The sequence below is a fragment of the Podarcis erhardii genome, assembly GCF_964252035.2.
Source record: "Podarcis erhardii genome assembly, chromosome: Z".
NCBI classification, from domain to species: domain Eukaryota; kingdom Metazoa; phylum Chordata; class Lepidosauria; order Squamata; family Lacertidae; genus Podarcis; species Podarcis erhardii.
In genome coordinates, this window is record NC_138504.1 from 19314815 (window position 1) to 19332728 (window position 17914).

Genomic DNA, 17914 nt, shown 5'->3' on the forward strand with positions numbered 1-17914 from the left:
AAAATCCATTGGCATTTTAGTGCAGATTTCTCATAATATACACATTTTTGCAAGCTATTTCCCGAATATAATGCACTTTATATTGAATTGAGTTGGCATCTGTCTGTTTTTGGAAGACAATGGAGAAGTCTCCCTTTAGGGGTGAGGTCAAGCTGTTGGACAGTTGCAGAGCCCATTGTGACTGGATAGATTTATGCAGGAGAGGCATGTTTTGTTGCAGCTGGGGCAGATAATGGTGTCCAGTTGTACTGCTACAGATGCATCATGGAGTTTCTTCTCTCTGTGCTCCTCCCAGTGGTCATTTCTCCTCTGGTCACTGCTATGAAAACATGACTTGACTGCCTGCCTGACAAAGACCAATATCTTGGGTCCGGACGTTGCCAGCACTCCACTCATCAGCATTTTATATAATTACATATATATGCCCAATACAGTATGTGCATTTTTGTGCATTTTGTTTTTGCTGGAGAACTGCATCACAAAATTAGGCAAAGTGCAAATTTCAAATAATAGTAGTGTTTCAGTTCACATGGTTTGCAAAGTGTGGTAGATTCACTTTAAAATCCTAGTTGAATCAAGTTTCTTCCCTCCCTGGTAGAGACTACCTTCAGCATAGAAAGCCACACCCAAACCAGAACAGCATACCTAGCTGCTGTTGCGAATGTTAATGTGTCAAAGGTTCCAGGCACATTGTTAAACACCTGTAAGCATCTGCTGAATGCAATTTGCCATGGACAGTTTTCTAATATTTACTTAAAAAAACCTAAAGGCAAAAATCTGTGAAACCCTATAGGGAGACAATCAGCTGTTTTGAAAAATGTCTCTCAAGACAAAGTACCTTTGAGAATCTGCTCAGCACATTTCCCCAACCATGGAAAGCAGCTCTCAGATAAATTGACATAAGGACAGTGTCTCTTAGGTGCAAAGTTAACCTCATAGAAAACACATGCATAATAGAAAATCATACTCCTACTGTGCATGAATTTTTCTGCAGTATGCATGCTGAAATGGACCAACATGGTCAGAGTCAGAGAAGGGAGCAGTGGTGTAGCGTGGGGGGTGCAGGGGGGGGGCCGGCCGCACTGGGCGCAACATCTGGGGGTTAGGGTTAGGGGGCGCAAATCCACGGGTTAGGGGGCGCAAATCCATGGGTTAGGGGGCACAAATTACTTGCCTTGCCCCGGGTGCTGACAACCCACGCTATGCCACTGGAAGGGAGACAATGTTACTAAAAAAAGAAGAAATGGAGTGTTTTCATTGGTACAATAAGATGCAAGAAAATACCAATCCACACATTCTTTGGGAGTTATTGTGAAATATTTATTTATCAAAGTAATTATTACTTATTTTACTGAACTGTATCTTATTCTTCTCTCTCTCTCACACGCCCTTGATGAGAAATTTCCAGGGGTTCATGCCAGTGTTGGGCAAGGTAGAAGGCAATGGGAAGTGGAGCAATGAAATTACTCTTAACTTAGTACTGTGGGCTCCATTCCACTTGTGCAAAAGCCAGGGGTTTCTCTGAAAGCTCCCTCCCCCCGCTGCAAACTTTCAATCTAGTTAAGCAAGAAGTATAATCATAGTATAATGATTATAATTATATAATGATTATATATAACTATATAATGATTATATAGTATAATGGACGCAGGTGGCGCTGTGGGTTAAATCACAGAGCCTAGGACTTGCCGATCAGAAGGTCAGCAGTTCGAATCCCCGCGACGGGGTGAGCTCCCGTTGCTCGGTCCCAGCTCCTGCCCACCTAGCAGTTTGAAAGCACGTCAAGTGCAAGTAGATAAATAGGTACCGCTCCAGCTGGAAGGTAAACGGTGTTTCCGTGCACTGCTCTGGTTCGCCAGAAGCTGCTTAGTCATGCTGGCCACATGACCCGGAAGCTGTACACCGGCTCCCTCGGCCAATAAAGCGAGATGAGCGCCGCAACCCCAGAGTCGGCCACGACTGGACCTAATGGTCAGGGGTCCCTTTACCTTTACCTATAATCATAGAGGAAAGTTTCCAAACAGCCAAAATTTCTTGAGAGTGCAGAGCGAGGCTGATGAGGGGCATGACACAGTGAGCATCCTGAGGACCAGAATGGCCTGGAGGGCTTCATTTGGCGTACAGCAGGCATGGCCAAACTTGGCCCACCAGCTGTTTTCAGACTACAGTTCCCATCATCCCTGACCACTGGTCCTGTTAGCTAAGGATGATGGGAATTGTAGTCCCACAACAGCTGGAGGGCCAAGTTTGGCCATGCCTGGCCTACAGCGTAGAGGCTCCCCACCCCTGTTATAAAGTGAGTGATAAGTGTAGCTGGTGCTGAGAGTTGTTTGGAAACCCCTATTCCCCTCACAGACCTATATTTCCCAGTTCCCTGGCAAGAGGGATTGATGGCTAAACCACTCAGAATTATCACTCTGCAGGGAGAATAGGGGTCTCCTAACAACTCTTAGTAAACTACAATTCCCAAAATTCTTGAGCAGGGAGGAGCCATGACTGGTACAATACAGTGGTACCTCTGGTTAAGAACTTAATTCGTTCTGGAGTTCCGTTCTTAACCTGAAACTGTTCTTAACCTGAGGTACCACTTTAGCTGATGGGGCCTCCCGCTGCTGCCACGCCATCGGAGCACGATTTCTGTTCTCATCCTGAAGCAAAGTTCTTAACCTGAGGTACTATTTCTGGGTCTGTAACCTGATGCGTCTGTAACCTGAAGCGTCTGTTACCTGAGGTACCACTGTACTGCGTTTAATGTTAGGTACAGATGTGACTGATGTGGTCAGCAGTGCAGACCCTGACCATAGCCACATGATGGCACAATTTTCTTCATTTCTTCCTGCACTTTATACTTACTATCAAGGTATGTTCTATGGCAGTCTGTGGCTGTGCCGACCTCATTGCAAAGGACAGCAAAAAGAAACTTTGAAGGTGACGTACAGTATTTTGAAAGAAAGTGCTGATATCAAAGGAAGCTTCTGAGTGACACAGAATATTTTTCAGGCAGAAGATAAGAAAAGTTAATTTGGTAGGCAGGTAGATTGATTGGTTATTGGTAGATTTTCACATCCTAGTGCCTTGCCAATGTTTTACACTATCTACAACTCCCATCAGCCCCACTTGGCACAAACTCATGAGGGGAATTGCAGTCCAAAACATCTAGAGGACACTCAGATGAGTAAGGTGGTGGATGGTGGTTTTTACAACTCTGTAACAGCTGCTCCATATGCACCAAACACTAGGATAGTTGTTTAAAACCCTGTCACACTCAGATTTCATGATGGGGCCGGGAGAGGGAATTCATTTATCTGGCAATAAGTAAATGAGACCATAACTAATTTGTATTCTAATGTTTCCCAGGTGCTGAGACAAAGAAGGAAGATACCTTGCCTTTATTTAGAAAAGCACTGGACTTTACCTTTCGTAGAGAGAAGTGGGACCTGCAACAAAAAGTTGCAGTATGGAGTACTCCTGTTCAAAATGCCAGCCATGGCCTCTTCTACATATTCCATTGTGTTCTTCCCTCCCTGGAGGCTTCCTGTTTCCCCCTTCCAATAGTGAGTCAGTGTCCACTGAGGATGCGGGCCTTTTACCTTTTTACCATGTTACCAGGCCAAGTTGAAGGTTTTGTGTTAACAGAGATAGCACTGAGCAACTTGAGTCCAGGATACCTTAAGGTCCATGCCCCCCACCCGCCGAGTCCTTATATCCCAGCTCAATCACTGAAATCATGCGGAGGCGTGTTTTTAGTTGTTTCCCAGGTTACAGAGACCCAGCTTGCTTCAAAACCAGAAGTTGGGCATTGAGTGTTGCTGGGCTTGTAGTGGAAGGTACTTTTCTAGTGGAGATTCAGTAGGCCCATCACTTTTAACTTTCAGGCATCTCTTGGGCTTATTTTTATGCTGACAGCCCCTTGTAGTTGTTGACTTTAAATAATAATCATAATCATAATCATAATAATTCTGGTCATTATATTCTTTGTTTGATGGGGTGATAAAGAATTACCTTTATAAACAAAGCAGCTGAAGTAAAATCTAGTCTTTCTCCATTAGCTGTTGAAAAATCATCTCAGCTTCTACATTCAGGTTGTTTCATTTGTTTTAACAGAATAAGCCACGTGATATCCATTTATGAAAAAGTCAGTCTGAGTAGAGCATCTGCTTAGGACACAAAAAGTCCCAGGTTCAATCCCTAGCATTGCAGAGAACACTCGTTTGAAATCCTAAGGTGCCATGTTAGTGTAGATGAGACACAGCCCACACGGTGTCCTCTAAATGCCTTGGAATACAACTCCCCTCATCCTTGAACAAATGACCATACTTGCTGGCGCTGATAGGAATTGTAGTCCAAAACACTTGGAGTCATTATGTTGCCTACCTCCGGTGTAGACAAAGCGAGCTAGATGGGCCAATAGGAACATTTCCTATGTCCTATTTGTGTGTGTGTGTTTTCTCAAAGAGGCAAAGAAGTTGAATGGTGCTGTCCGGGTGGATTTGCTGGCCACCCCCATCTCTCTTCAATGTGATTTATTTATTTATTTAGTGTTTCCTTTATTCTGCACCTTTTTCTAGTTGCCAGCAAATTACCTCTCAGAGGCAGCTTCACTCCTGGACCGAAGTATCAGCTTCCTTCCCAGTTTCTCATCCATTGTGCAAGTAACATAAGTTTCCTTACTGATTTCAATCAATCTGATGTGACTGTTTCCATCTACACTGATACCTCCCCACCAACCCTGACCTTTTCAACTCCATTCTCTGCACAAGTCCCTCCCAGGAATGCTGAGCTGTTCAAAGCTTTCACATACATACAACACAAAAACATGCACCATGGCAATCTCATTTTAATAGGTTGGTTTATTCAACTCTGCAGCTACACAAACCCACACACTTTCTGCACAGAGCAGGGACTGAGATCACCACCAGCAAAACAGTCTCTGTGCACTTCTGGTTTCCCAGGATCAAGTGGATTTACTACTGATATGTTTACAGATCCAGTTGACTTCACCCTATGCTCTCCCACCTGTCTCCTGCACCATGTGAAAGGGTGTGTGCTAAGCACCTCAAAATAAAGGCAACCAAGTTCTACTTCAACACAGGGGGTTTTTCTCTTTAAAAATAAAGATGTTTCCAGCATAGAATAACAGAAACAAGCAAAAGATCTCAAGCTAGTTATTCTGTGGAGAAGTATGGCTCTTTTATAGTTTTTTGTTCCTCTAATTCTTTGAAGGGTGTCCAACTCAAGATCTCTGCATCTTCATTTTTCAAGGCGTCTGCCAGCATCTTGCCAAGATGAGGTGCACATCTGGAAGGGCCAAGTGTGCCAATCCACCACCCCTTTCCCCATTTCATCTCTCTCCTCCTGTCTACCAGTCTGGTCCCAGCAGTCTGATAATCCAGTCCAGCTCCATCTGCCTGCCTCAATAGTATGCATCTTCATATAAATCTGTGCGTAAGCAGTAAAGAATGGCAGCACCCAGCATGAAGACGGCAGATCCCCAGCCTAAGCCGTAGCCCCAGTTGAACTCGTGGTAGCTCTTCAGCATGCTGCTGTCGATGAATTTGATGGGGTAGAGGATTAAGGCACAGACATGCAGAACCACTAGACCAATCCAACAAAGAAAAAAGGTCTGTTAGAAATCCAAAGAAGGAAAATACACTTGTTCCATGGAGACACTGGGGAGATCAGGAACAACTGATCTCCAAGTCTGCCACATTCTTGCTTCTGTGTTTACCAACTGGTCTCAACATCCATCTTAAGACAAGGTCATTAACCTTTAAAGCCCTATACAGCTTAGGACCCTCATACCTACAGGACCGCCTCTCCTGGTATGTCCCACTGTATGTCCTCTGGTATGTCCCCCTTACGGTCTTCAAATAAAAATATATTGGAGATCCCGGGCCACAGGGAGATTAGCCTGGCCTCAACCAGAGCCAGGCTTTTTCAGCCGTGGCCCCAATCTGGTGGAACGCTCTGTCACAAGAGACTAGGGCCCTGCAGGATGTGACATCTTTCCGCAGGTAAAGCTGTTCCACCAGGCCTTTGGCCAAGCACAGTCTGTCCCCCTCTCTCCTTCTGTAATCCACATAGAACTCTAGCCCAATGGTTGCCATTAATTTGATCCCGGATTTTAGAATGTATTATATTTAATTGACTGTGATTTTACGTACACTGTGCTATTTTTACTTGTTGTTAGCCGCTCTGAGCCCAGCTTTGGCCGGGGAGGGCGGAATATAATAATGATGATGATGATGATGATGATGATGATGATGATGTCAAATCTCGGTACCCAAACGCCTCTGTTCTGGAACATTTTGCTCCCAACCAAAAACATTTTTTGGAAGCCGAACATCCGACGAGCTTCCGGAATGGATTACATTCGACAACCGAGGTTTGACTGCATCTGCACTATACATTTAAAACATCATGATGCTTCTTTAAAAGTCATTGCTTTCCCAAAGAATCCTGGGAACGGCCACCCATGGCTCCTTTTGTGAGGAGGAAGGATGGGATATAAAGTCAATAAATAATAATAAGCAATAAGCTTGTTAAAGGTGCTGACAACTTTTCCCCCAACAGAGCTACCAATCTCAGAGTTCCCTAGGAAGAGGGATTGATTGATTGTTAATCCACTCTGGGAAATGTAGCTTTGTGAGGGAATAGGGGCTGTCTAATTATTCTCAGCACCCTTAACAAACTACAGTCCCCAGGATTCTATTAGGGAAGTCAAGGCAGTTTAAAGTGGCATGATAGGGCTTTAAATGCCTATTGTAGATTTGGCCCAAGTTCATCTGGAGTAAAAATGGACAGCCATTGGCAATTAGCTAGGCCTTACCTATAGGTCCATTGTTGATGCTGCTTGGGTATCGGAAAGGGCATATTAGGCAAGCCCATCAAGAACTTGCAAGGTATTTTTTTGAAAGTAGCAAAAAGAAAATTGCAAAGAAATGGAGTGAATGGAAGGGGTTTTAAACTATAATGACTGTGCTTGAACATTGCAACAAAGCATAACATATATGGCTCCCACTTCACTCCTGGCCCAGCATCAAAAGCAGTGACCCCTGATATTTAGCCAATTTCTGATTTTAACTTTTCTATATGGTTTTTATTGTGTGGTTTTATGTATAATTGTTGTAAACCACTCTGGTTTTATTTATTTTTATGAAATATAAATACATTTCAAATAAATAAATAAAAGCAGCATAGAAATGAACTGATGTTACAAAAGCAGAGATTAAAGGATACGTACCAGCAGCAAAAAGGAGGATGGCAACAACCCGGTAATAGCGCTTATAGATCCCCAGGCAGAAGGAAGTCAGAGACAGGAGGAATGACAGCAGAGTAATGGTGGCTGCCGTCAGGATTAACACCAAAGCAGCTATTTGCCAGTCTGTAGGAAGGGAAAGGGGCGGGATAAGGAACAATTGTGAAAAAGACTCTCAAAGCACTATCAATAGACATGAGGGTCTTGTTTAGTCACCAATAAACCTAGTGACATACACATATGCTGTTTTAGATCAGAGTTTGTCAGCTCAAGGACCACATTTCCACATGGGACACATGCCTGTCTGTGGTGGGTGGGGCCGGGGTGGAAGTGAGCAGAGGAATACAATAAATGTGAATTTTGCCTTTGTGTGGTAGGCTGGTTTCTACACACAATCACAAACCCCATGCTGTCCTCCATTCCAGCAAGCAAAAGGCATGGTCACTGTTCAAGGACACATTCCAGCTATACAAAAACACTTGAGGAGTTTATAATAAAATTGTTAAAAAGGAGGGCAGAGCAGGGCTGGTGAGGTGTGTGTGGCCTGGGAAGAATCTTGAGGGCCAAAAGGGTAGGTAGACTGCCATTGACCCCTGGACCTGTAGTTCTCCATCTCTGTTTTAGAGCCCACAAAGCAAAAATCCCCAAGGAAGAGGGATGGATTGTTAAACGATGCTGGAAATTCTGGCTGTGTGATCGGAATAGCGGTCTCCTCTTGGCACTCTTAACAAACTAGTTCCCAGGATTCTTTGGACTGTTTATAAAATTGTGTGAGACTGCTTTAAATGTATAGATGGGTCTCGGAATCCGAGACCTGGGAGAGGAACTGGTGGAGGAGGATTGGAAGAAATTTAAGGATTATCTACAAAAACATTGTAAATTGTATGAATGTTAAGAAAGATGTAAGATTTGTAATAACACGGCTCCAACAAATTAGTAATAAGGAATATAAATTTGAATGTAATTGAAAGAAAAGACAAATTTTGGATAAACAATATTTCAAATTAAGATCTCAAAAGTGTGATTTAAATTCTAAAATTTGAGATTTAATATTGGATAATTATATGATATGAATGGAAACAAGTAAATAATTTGCTAGCAAAATTTGTGAGTTCAGAATGCAGGAACAAGAGATGTGAGGAAGTCCAAAGAGGAGAATGAAATGTGGAAATTTGAAAAGACTATGTTATTATGTATGTTTTTTGTTTATTGTTTAAAAAACTTTAATAAATATTATATAAAAAAATAATAAATGTATAGATGGGGCCTGTCTCAGCAAAAAAACCAACCAATTCAGTGGCACCTTAAGGCAGACTTCCTCAAACTCGGCCCTCCAGATGTTTTGAGACTACAATTCCCATCATCCCTGACTAGCTAGGGATCATGGGAGTTGCAGGCCACAAACATCTGAAGGGCTTAGTTTGAGGAAGCCTGCCTTAAGGTCTAACTTATGCACCTTAATAATTTTTAGGGCTCTATTGTTTCTGCAGAAGTGTAGCAATCAGTCCTTGAGAATCCACTCAACCCAGCTGCTGAACACAGCTTCCCATCAGCCAATAAGCTGCACAGACTCTGGCTCTATCTTGGCTGGATATACAAATTCGGCTGTTCATGTGTATAGACATTTACTCTATAGCTCTACCAAGGAATCCTGCTCCTCCTCTATGCATAGGTGCTTCTATTTTGGCTGAGTAATCACTGGCGCTCACAGCCTGATCATTGGAAACTGAGGGAACGAATGCTTATTCTAACAGAAATAAGAGCTGAATTTCCAGCCAAGTTGCCTACTTGATGCATAAATCATTTATCCTGTGATAAAAAGTGAGAAAAGCAGAGCCTACAGACTTGTCTAGTCATGGAAATGTGAAGTTGTATTTCTCATCTCCAAACCTAACGCAGAATATCCCCAAGGTCCCCCACCCCATTATTTTGTATTTATTGAGGACATAGATCACCCAGGTCTCTAACCATCTGGGGTCCTCTATGACCATCCCAGTATTGGCCATGAGAGCTAAAAAAAAAAAAAGGAGGGAACCAGGTTTGGAAAGACCTTCAATGCAGGGGGTATACCGTAAGTGAAGCATCAGCTTCCCTACTTCTAAGATTCCCAGAGCTATCTGGCTGGCTGCTATTTGCAAACAAATGGCAGGACTAGACATAAAATCACAAAAAAGATGGGGCAAGCTTGTTTTCTTCTGCTTCAGAGGGTAGGCCTCAAACCAATGGCTTCAAGTTACAAGAAAGGAGACTACGACTAAACATAAGGAAGAACTTTCTGACAGAAGGAGCTGTCCAATGCTGGAGCAATCTCCTTCCAAAAGTGGTGGGCTCTCCTTCCTTGGAAGTTTTTAAGCAGAGGCTGGATGGCCATCTGTCATGTGTGATCTAGTCAAGATTCCTGCATTGCAGGGGGTTGAACTAGATAACCCTCAAGGTCCCTTCCAACTCTAAAAGTTATATGAGCATATTACTGTGAACATCCAGCAAGCATCCAACAAGACTCTTCTATGTTCTTATTTCCACGAGCCTGAAAGGGCAGTGTACTCTGGGCCTTGGGCTGCTGGGAGGTTGCCACACCAAGCAGACAGAGCCATAGATCAGTGGACCATCTACTTCAGTATTGTCTACACAGACTGGCAGCAGCTCTCCAGGGTTTGGGTCGGAGGGCCTTCCCAATATGTCAATGCTGCAGAACTGAACCTGGGCCTGAACCTCTGCCATCGAACTGTGTTTCCCCCAAAAATGCTTTGTATGCAGAAGGTCACAGGTTCAGTCCACAGCATCTCCAGGTAGAACTGGAAATTTCTGCTTTTGAAACCCTGGAGAATTGCGGGCAGTCAGTGCAGACAATACTGAGTTCTACAGACCAGCAGATTGACTTGGTATAAGGGAGTTTCCTATATTCCTGCCTCCCTTGGCAAGCGGAAGACCAAATTGGCCCTATCCTTCACAGATAGAGGAGCAGTAGCTGTGGGATACTCACTCCCTCTCCTCCCGTCCACTCTGCTTCAACTACCAATTTTTCTGGAACTGCTGTGGTGATGGAGATAGCATACTCTGTCCCCATTCATCACCAGCGAGAGGAGTATATCTGTGTGTGAATATTGGTTTTTAAATATTATTACAACCTGTCATCTGTAAGCCACTTTGAAAATCATTTGATTGCAAGGTGTGGATATATATATATAAAACCAACCACACCTTGCAATATATATTTATATGATTTGTCAGGAGGTGAGCTTGCATAGCTAGCACAGTGTGATGCTGTGCATGTACGAATTAGGAAAAAATAAGGCATAGGCTTCAGCTTCAGGGGAATCCCACTTAAACAAACTAAGTAAATAAAACAACTCCAAATTCCTAGCCCTTGTGACTATGGAAGCCACATTGAAAGCATGCAAACAAATACCTGCTGATTCTCAGAGGGCAGATTGAATAAGACCCAGAGGGCAGGTCTTCAGAACCCTGCGCAGCTGCTTACTGCCCTCCCCAGTAAGAAATGCAAAATTATGCAAATTAAGGAACTTTGCCTATTTCTGCTTGTATATGTACACGTGATTTATAGAGACCACAGGAAAGGTCAGTGGAATCAAACAATACATGCAGCTTCAGTCAGCATCAGTCACCTATATCAGGAATATATTTAACTTTCTTCCATAGTATAATGGCACATCTTCAGCATAAGCAACAAGACAAGGGAGAGGCAGCATAAGGGGAAGTTGATAAAACAGCTTTCTAAGCAGATACATGGATAAAGCATATCCTGGGATGGGAATGGTTCTGAACCGGGTTGGCACAGCAGAAAGCAGCTAGTGAATCATCTGGAATCACAGGCCCTTTTACTATCTGCCTATTGTGACAACAAAGGACTGGTTCCCAGTTCCTATTAATCAGCAGTTAATTGTGACCAAGTCAAATGCAGCAGCAAGAGGCCTGTTTAACTTTAGGGACATCTGTGGGGCAAGGAGAAAGGGGCCTCCTTTTGAAGGATGACCCGGCTAAATTCCCACAATGTTTCCGCCCAGCTCTTCTCCACAGCTTTTAAAATAATGGCTGTCCAGGAGTGCAGTTCGGTAAACTGTGACTCTAGAGCAGCCTTCCTCAACCTGGATGCTTTGAACTACAGTTTCCATCAGCCCTGACCCCTGACCATGCTGGTTGAGGCTGATGGGAGTTGTGGTCCCAGGAATCTATGGAACAGAGTCAGATTAAGACCTTTAGAGGCCTTCCAACATGTTGAGGCCCCAAACTGGGATGCCCTTCTTCCCGACCATACTCCCATGCAAGCCACATGACCTGCATGAGATCATGGAGCCCAAAAGATGTGCTTTTCTGGGGCCATGATCGTGCATCCACACAAGCAGTGCCAGATTTACATATAAGCTAAACAAGCTATAGCTTAGGGCCCCACTCTCTCGGGGGCCCCCCAAAAAATTAAAGGAAAAAAGTGTTTGCATTAAGTTTGTTATGAATAAAAAATCATTATAAATTAGAGCTTAATAATTATTTCACTATTAATATACTACTTCTTAATTGTGTTTCAGTTCAACAATTACTTTGATAAAATACATATTTTGTTATGTGCAAATGGCTTTAGATCCCTATTAGGTCCATAAATTACCATATAGCATATATTCAGCACAAAAAACAGCGACAATTTGTTGTTGACAAAGGACAATGGACATATAAAGGGCCCCATTACCTTCAGTAGCTTAGGGCCTCATCAAACCTAAATCCGTCCCTGCACACAAAATCACAGGCTCAGTAAAGCACTTTTTCGGGGTGAGATCATGGCACTCCAAATGGCCACTATGCTCTCATGGAAGAAAATGGGATGTTCTAGTTTTTCCAGAACACTTGCGAAGAATGGTACACTATAAGTACATGCTTACTCTGCCTACTGGATAATCCAGTACTGAACTGGGGGGCACCAGGCTGGGGGACGCTGCTCTAGAGTCTAGACATCCTGGTCTTGTGGCAGAAAGGGGGTGGGCAACTGTCTGACATCCTCCCCCGCCCCTTTACATGCTGATGTGTACTGTATTATATTGTTCAGAGTGTCGCAAGCAAACCCAGCTGCTGTCAGGGGCGCTGGACTTCTGCTCAAAGGCCTTCCTATGACTACTTCCTGCAGGTGCTAAGAATGTCAAACTATTCACTTCCCCAACTATGAGATGTTGGGCAGGACAGACTACGAGGCTATCAGCAGATAAGACTGCCTCCCATATGACTCCCATATGACTAAAGCATATGACTTCTCCCAAAGAATCCCCAAAGGGGGCTGCAATGTGCTAAGGGCACGGGGAACTGTAACTCTGTGAGGGGTAAAACTACAGCTCTCATTGTTCTTTTGGGAAAGCTTTAATGCAGGGGTCAGCAACCTTTTTCAGCCGTGGGCTGGTCCACTGTCCCTCAGACCACATGGGGGGGCCGGACTATATTTTGGAAAAAATAATAATGAACGAATTCCTATGCCCCACAAATAACCCAGAGATGCATTTTAAATAAAAGCACACATTCTACTCCTGTAAAAACACACTGATTCCTGGACTGTCCGCAGGTCGGATGGAGAAGGCAATTGGGCCACATCCGGCCCCCAGGCCTTAGGTTGCCTACCTCTGCTTTAATGGATGGTGTGGATGCAACCCAAGGAAGGCAATTGACAGCTGCTTCAATGTTTACGTGACATCCCCTGCACTCCTTTCACCACCACCCACACCCCAATTTCGAACCAGACTTACTGAGCATGCTCCAGTATGTGTTTCTAGTAGGACTGCAGCTCTTAGGAACTGTCAGCCCAGGACTTAGAAAAACAAAAACAGAACCATACAGAGCAACTGAGTCACCACTGCTCACCATCCTGTTCCTGGCACAGCTGGGAGGACTCAGAGGTTCCGCCGCCAGCTGTGAGGCATCCCCTCATGCATCAGGCCCTAACTGATCCAAGATCCACAGAAGAGCTTTCCGGATAAACAGAACAATTTTCACCATGCCAGAAGTGGTTTAGAGAACAGGGTGGCCTTTGCCTCCATGGGAAAGGCAGCTACACTTTGGATGCCAAAGGGAGAGGGAGGAGCTTTCTCATCGGAGATGGATGGAAATGCTAGATTTAAAAATAAAGTGAAATTTTTATTTGTTTAGCTGAAGGCCTGCTGTAGGGACAAGGAACCAAGCACAGGGAATCATGATTTGATCTAGGCATTTGGGCTTCATCCCCCTGTGGGATTTGAATTCAAGTAGCTAGAGGGGAATTCTCAAACCTGAATCAGGCGTGGGGGGCATTCGGCCTTCCAGATGTGCCTCAGCAACAACTCCAGTCAGGCCCTGCAAGCATGGCCAAAGGCCAGAGATGACAGCTGTTTTCAGCAACATCTGGAGGGCTGCAGGTTTCCCAGACAAGTCATACATCCCTACTGAATACCTTCACTGTTCCAGCTCCACCAGCACCCTCAGCTGTCAGCCCTTGCTCTCTTTCTCAAGCTGCTTGTATTTTTGTCTCAGGAGGAGACTGGAAAAGTCGGTTTCCCAGTTCTAACTTGCAGCAGAGAAAAAGGAGACCTTTTTTATTATAGAAGCTTGAATGGAAGAATCTCTACATGGAACAAAAATGGACCTAACTGCTGCAAATTTGGATGGGTGTGTAGGATTACAGGTGTCTGCAGGATTATTGTTTTTCTGGCAGAGGGCAGGGTAGTTAAAAGCTACAAATAAACAAACACATGCAACTGAAAGGTGGGAGCATGCAGGTTTCTCATAGAACAAAAGAAAAGTACCTGCACATTTTGCCTCATATCACAGGTCCTACAAAAGCTAAAAGCTCTCTTTTAAAACTGAACGCTGAAGAATCTGGGGATCACGCTTCATCCAAGGCAAGGGCAACCGACCTCTCTGTCACCTCATCCACCCTTCCTTCATGGGGACTCACAATTTGAGTTCATCCAAACCCCTCTTCTATGAAGTCTCCCACTTCTCAAGCTGAGCAGGGGAGAGCAGGAGACAGTGAAGGACTCTAGCCAGTAAGCAGGTGGTCAGCAAAAGAGCCTGACAATAAATCACAGGTTTGAGCTCCGGAGCGCAGCCTGGATAGCAAATGCCACACATCTGTTACTCTCCTTGCGAAGACTAAAGAGCCTTCACACCCGAGACAAATGTCAAACTCTTCTCTCCCCCTCCCCACCTAACCCCCCCCCCACGGCCATTTCCAATTTGCAAGCTTGAATTGCTGCGAAAAGAAAAGAAAAATGCCTTTGCAAGGAGTTCCTCAGCTGCCTCCCCCAGCACCTGTTGCATTTCTGATTATTGTGTCTCAGGCTCTACTGCCAAAACAATAGAGGAAAAGCAAATGCCAGCACTTGTTCAATAGGTAATTGGCCCTGTTGTGCCATTCGGTGGTAACCCCCGTGCTATAAACTAGGGAGAAGGTGGTAGCAGCAAGCTACTTTAAGAGAATCTGAAAAAAATTAAGAGGCTCACACTTAACCTTCAGGTATTCATTGCATCTTAAAACTTACACTGAGGCAGCAAGCAGGTCTCACTTCCACCCCCTTCACCTGATGAAAAGGCCACAACCCTTTCTAGGAAATCTACTGCCTTACCGACCACCATTCATGCCTCCCTAACTGGAAGCTAGGCTACTGTCGTGTATGTACCCGGGACTCCCCTTGAGGCCCGCTTGCAAATTTCTGAAGATTAATTAGCTAGCAGGGCAGCTCCCAATGGAGGTTGACTTGGATGTGATACCAGAGCACTCTTTATTGCAGCCTCCAATAACTCATGTTGTGTAGTGGAACCCAGGTTCAAATCTCTATTCCCTTAGGACAGTCACTCTATTTCTGCACAGCCTACCTTACAACAGTGATGAAGGAGAGAAAAAGAAGGGGGGGGCTGCAGGCTGCTTTTAAAAATAAACAGTTGTTCCAAGATCCCTGCTTTCCAGCCCTCTGTGCTTTCCTGAAAATATATATTTTTTAATAGAAAAACAGAAGACATTTGCAACAGAACAAGAGGCCATGCCCCAAAGAGCCAAGAATACAGTCCTAACAAGTTACAGCTGCCAGCAGTCAAAATCCCTGGACACTGATGCAATGGGAACTTCTTTACAGTATTGGCAAACCAGATTTACTTACACCAGGCAAGTCCTCCTTTTAACCCAAACCCTTCTGCTGAGTGAGCCTATTGTACTAATGCATATACAGCCCAAAACCCTGCAGCTTCATCTGAACCAGCTTCCAGACTGGTGTTTTTTGGGGGAGGGTGTATTCCATAACATGTCACTGGCGCAGTAATAATACATTTGTTCCACTTTATTAGTGATCTTGTGATGCTTCCTCACTGTTTCTGCACTACTGCCATCTGCAAGGGCAGCTTGCACCATAGCTGACAGAGAGCAGGCCAACTACCTATCCCCCTCCCCTCCCCCCAAAAAGAAAAAAAAGCCATTTATGGTATGAAAAGTTACAGGATTTCAGCAGTATGCTATGTGATGTGCACTGATTGGAAACAAAGCAGTGTGTTCACCCTAAAACTTCTGCTAGCACAAACAGTACTGAAAGCAGAACTGAATATGACCACCCTGATACCACCATGAGCATGTTACCATTATGACGTACTTTACCGGTATGTCAAAATCAATGCTGCTTCAGGAATAGTCACTGCAATTATTTTATATATATTGTATTTCGGCTGCAATCCCATGTAAACTTACCCGAGGGGTAAGTCTTGTGTGCTTACTTCTGAGAGGTCACATTTAGGATCACACTCTCAGTGGTGCACAAACCTTCTTTATGACAAATTTCATACAGCTGCTGGCCTGGTCTACCCGACAAAAAAGTTTGTTGTCCATTGCAGACATTTTGGCTTCAGTACCAAGCTAGCTTCCTCCCCCCCCCCCCTTACAGACCCTCATCCCTGTTTGATTTAACATCTGACCTGCTCAACAACTTTCTTTGCTGGTGGCCACCCCTAGACACAGCTCTGGTCTCCAGCAGAAGAGAACACACCCACACCCAACACCTGTCGATTGAAGAGATTGCCTCACACAGCCTAATGGTAGCACTGGCCTTGTATTTCCCTCTAACTCCACCGCTTATGTTTTATGCATGCATATGGAGTGTGGCTGGAGCAGATTGCAAGTCTTAAAATACACACAAACAAACCCACACACATAGGCACATAGGAATCTGCCTTACACCAATCCATTGGTCAATCTTGCTCAGTACTGTCCACACTGACTGGCAGCAGCTTTCCAGGCAAGACTCTCTTCCACCTCCAGCTGAAGATTCTTAGGAATAAACTTGGGATGCTCTACTTTCAAGTTGGATGCTCTACCACTGTGCTGAAGACAGCAGGTGCCTGAGATCACACTAACCCTCCCGCCCCCCCCCCATCCAACACCCTGGCCTGCTGGATGTTGTGCATCTATATGAACTTTTGGATGCTGCTGGAACACAATTCCCATTATCCCTGGCTATGCTGGCTGGCACTTGTAGTCCAACAGGATAAGGGAGCGGGGGCGGGGCACATGTTCTTCATCTGTTCAATGCAGAAAGCTGCCTTACACCAAGTCAGACCACTGGTCCACTCAGCTCAGCATCTTCTGCTCTAGTATTCTTCAAGATAATACTCCATGCAGTTGATAAAAGTATATTCTAGTTCTCGGGAGCTGATGACATTAAACTCCCATTTGGTGGGATGAGGCAGGATTTCGATTTTAGCAAATGCCTTAAAAAATAAATACAGCAATACTTTGCCCACCCACCCCGTCTTTTCCCAGGCGCAACCAAGTCTCTTTGCTGCCCGACTCCTCGTGCAGGTTTCCAGCATTTCTAACTCTCCCCGGGGGTCCCTTACCAGTCTGGAGAGTGGAGCTGCACTCCCAAACACCATCCCGGGCTTGCATACAAGACACCCAGAGGGAGCGGGAGTAGCGCTCCGACGTGACCCAGGCAGGGCTCAGAAGGGCCGCCACGTCTAGAGCGAGAGCGATGAAGGCGCACAGCAGGGCTATCAGCTTGAAAGGGCGGAGCAGGAAGCCATCCTCATCTGCGGCCGACATCCCCACGAACTGCTTTGGCACGGGTGAGAAACCGTCGGCAGACGCTAAGAGAGATGCGCGACAGGATTAAGAAGAAGGCGCCCGTCGGCTGGATGTCTGTCTCCGAGAGCGCACCGATATCTGCGGCAGCTATTGGCTCTGCAAAGCTTTGGAAAAACGTAGGAGGAGGAATAGCCCACACGGGACTCTCGGTCTTGGCTAGAGTCTCTGCAAAGTTTGCAAAGCAGCGGCCCCGCGTGTCCCTCCCAGCCCCAGATCCCACCCCTTTGACCCCGCCCCAGGCACTGTCCGGCGGGGGGGGAAGCTCTCCGGATCGTAGAGGCAGCTGGATTTTCCTGGACGATGAAGCTAGGGCTGGCTGTCTCTCTGCACCAAACTGACTTTTTCTTTTCTCCCTCTATCAAAGACACCTGTTCCGTTAACAGCTGCATGGCAGGCTGAAATCATAAGCAAGCTCTTCGCGCGCCCTGATTATCAGTGCAAAGAAGACTAGACCCGATTAATTTATACCTGTCGTAACAGGAGGGGGCGTGGAGAGTGCGGAGAGTAGCAATCCAAACTGGAAGGCAGAAGCTGCTCGCCCCTCTTTTGTATAGTTTCCG

At 45.1% G+C, this 17914-nt stretch overlaps 1 protein-coding gene across 1 annotated transcript; it reads right to left on the bottom strand.

Annotated features, from left to right (window-relative positions):
• Window positions 1–4830: 4830 nt before the first annotated feature.
• LOC309334207 (transmembrane protein 47-like) lies at window positions 4831–17508 on the bottom strand. Its single transcript, XM_081848387.1, has 3 exons — window positions 17108–17508; window positions 7244–7384; window positions 4831–5595 (listed from the first exon to the last, which is right to left on the bottom strand). Exons 1-3 carry the CDS (start codon window positions 17310–17312, stop codon window positions 5414–5416), a joined length of 528 nt encoding a protein of 175 aa, XP_081704513.1. The 5' UTR covers window positions 17313–17508; the 3' UTR covers window positions 4831–5413.
• Window positions 17509–17914: the final 406 nt, after the last annotated feature.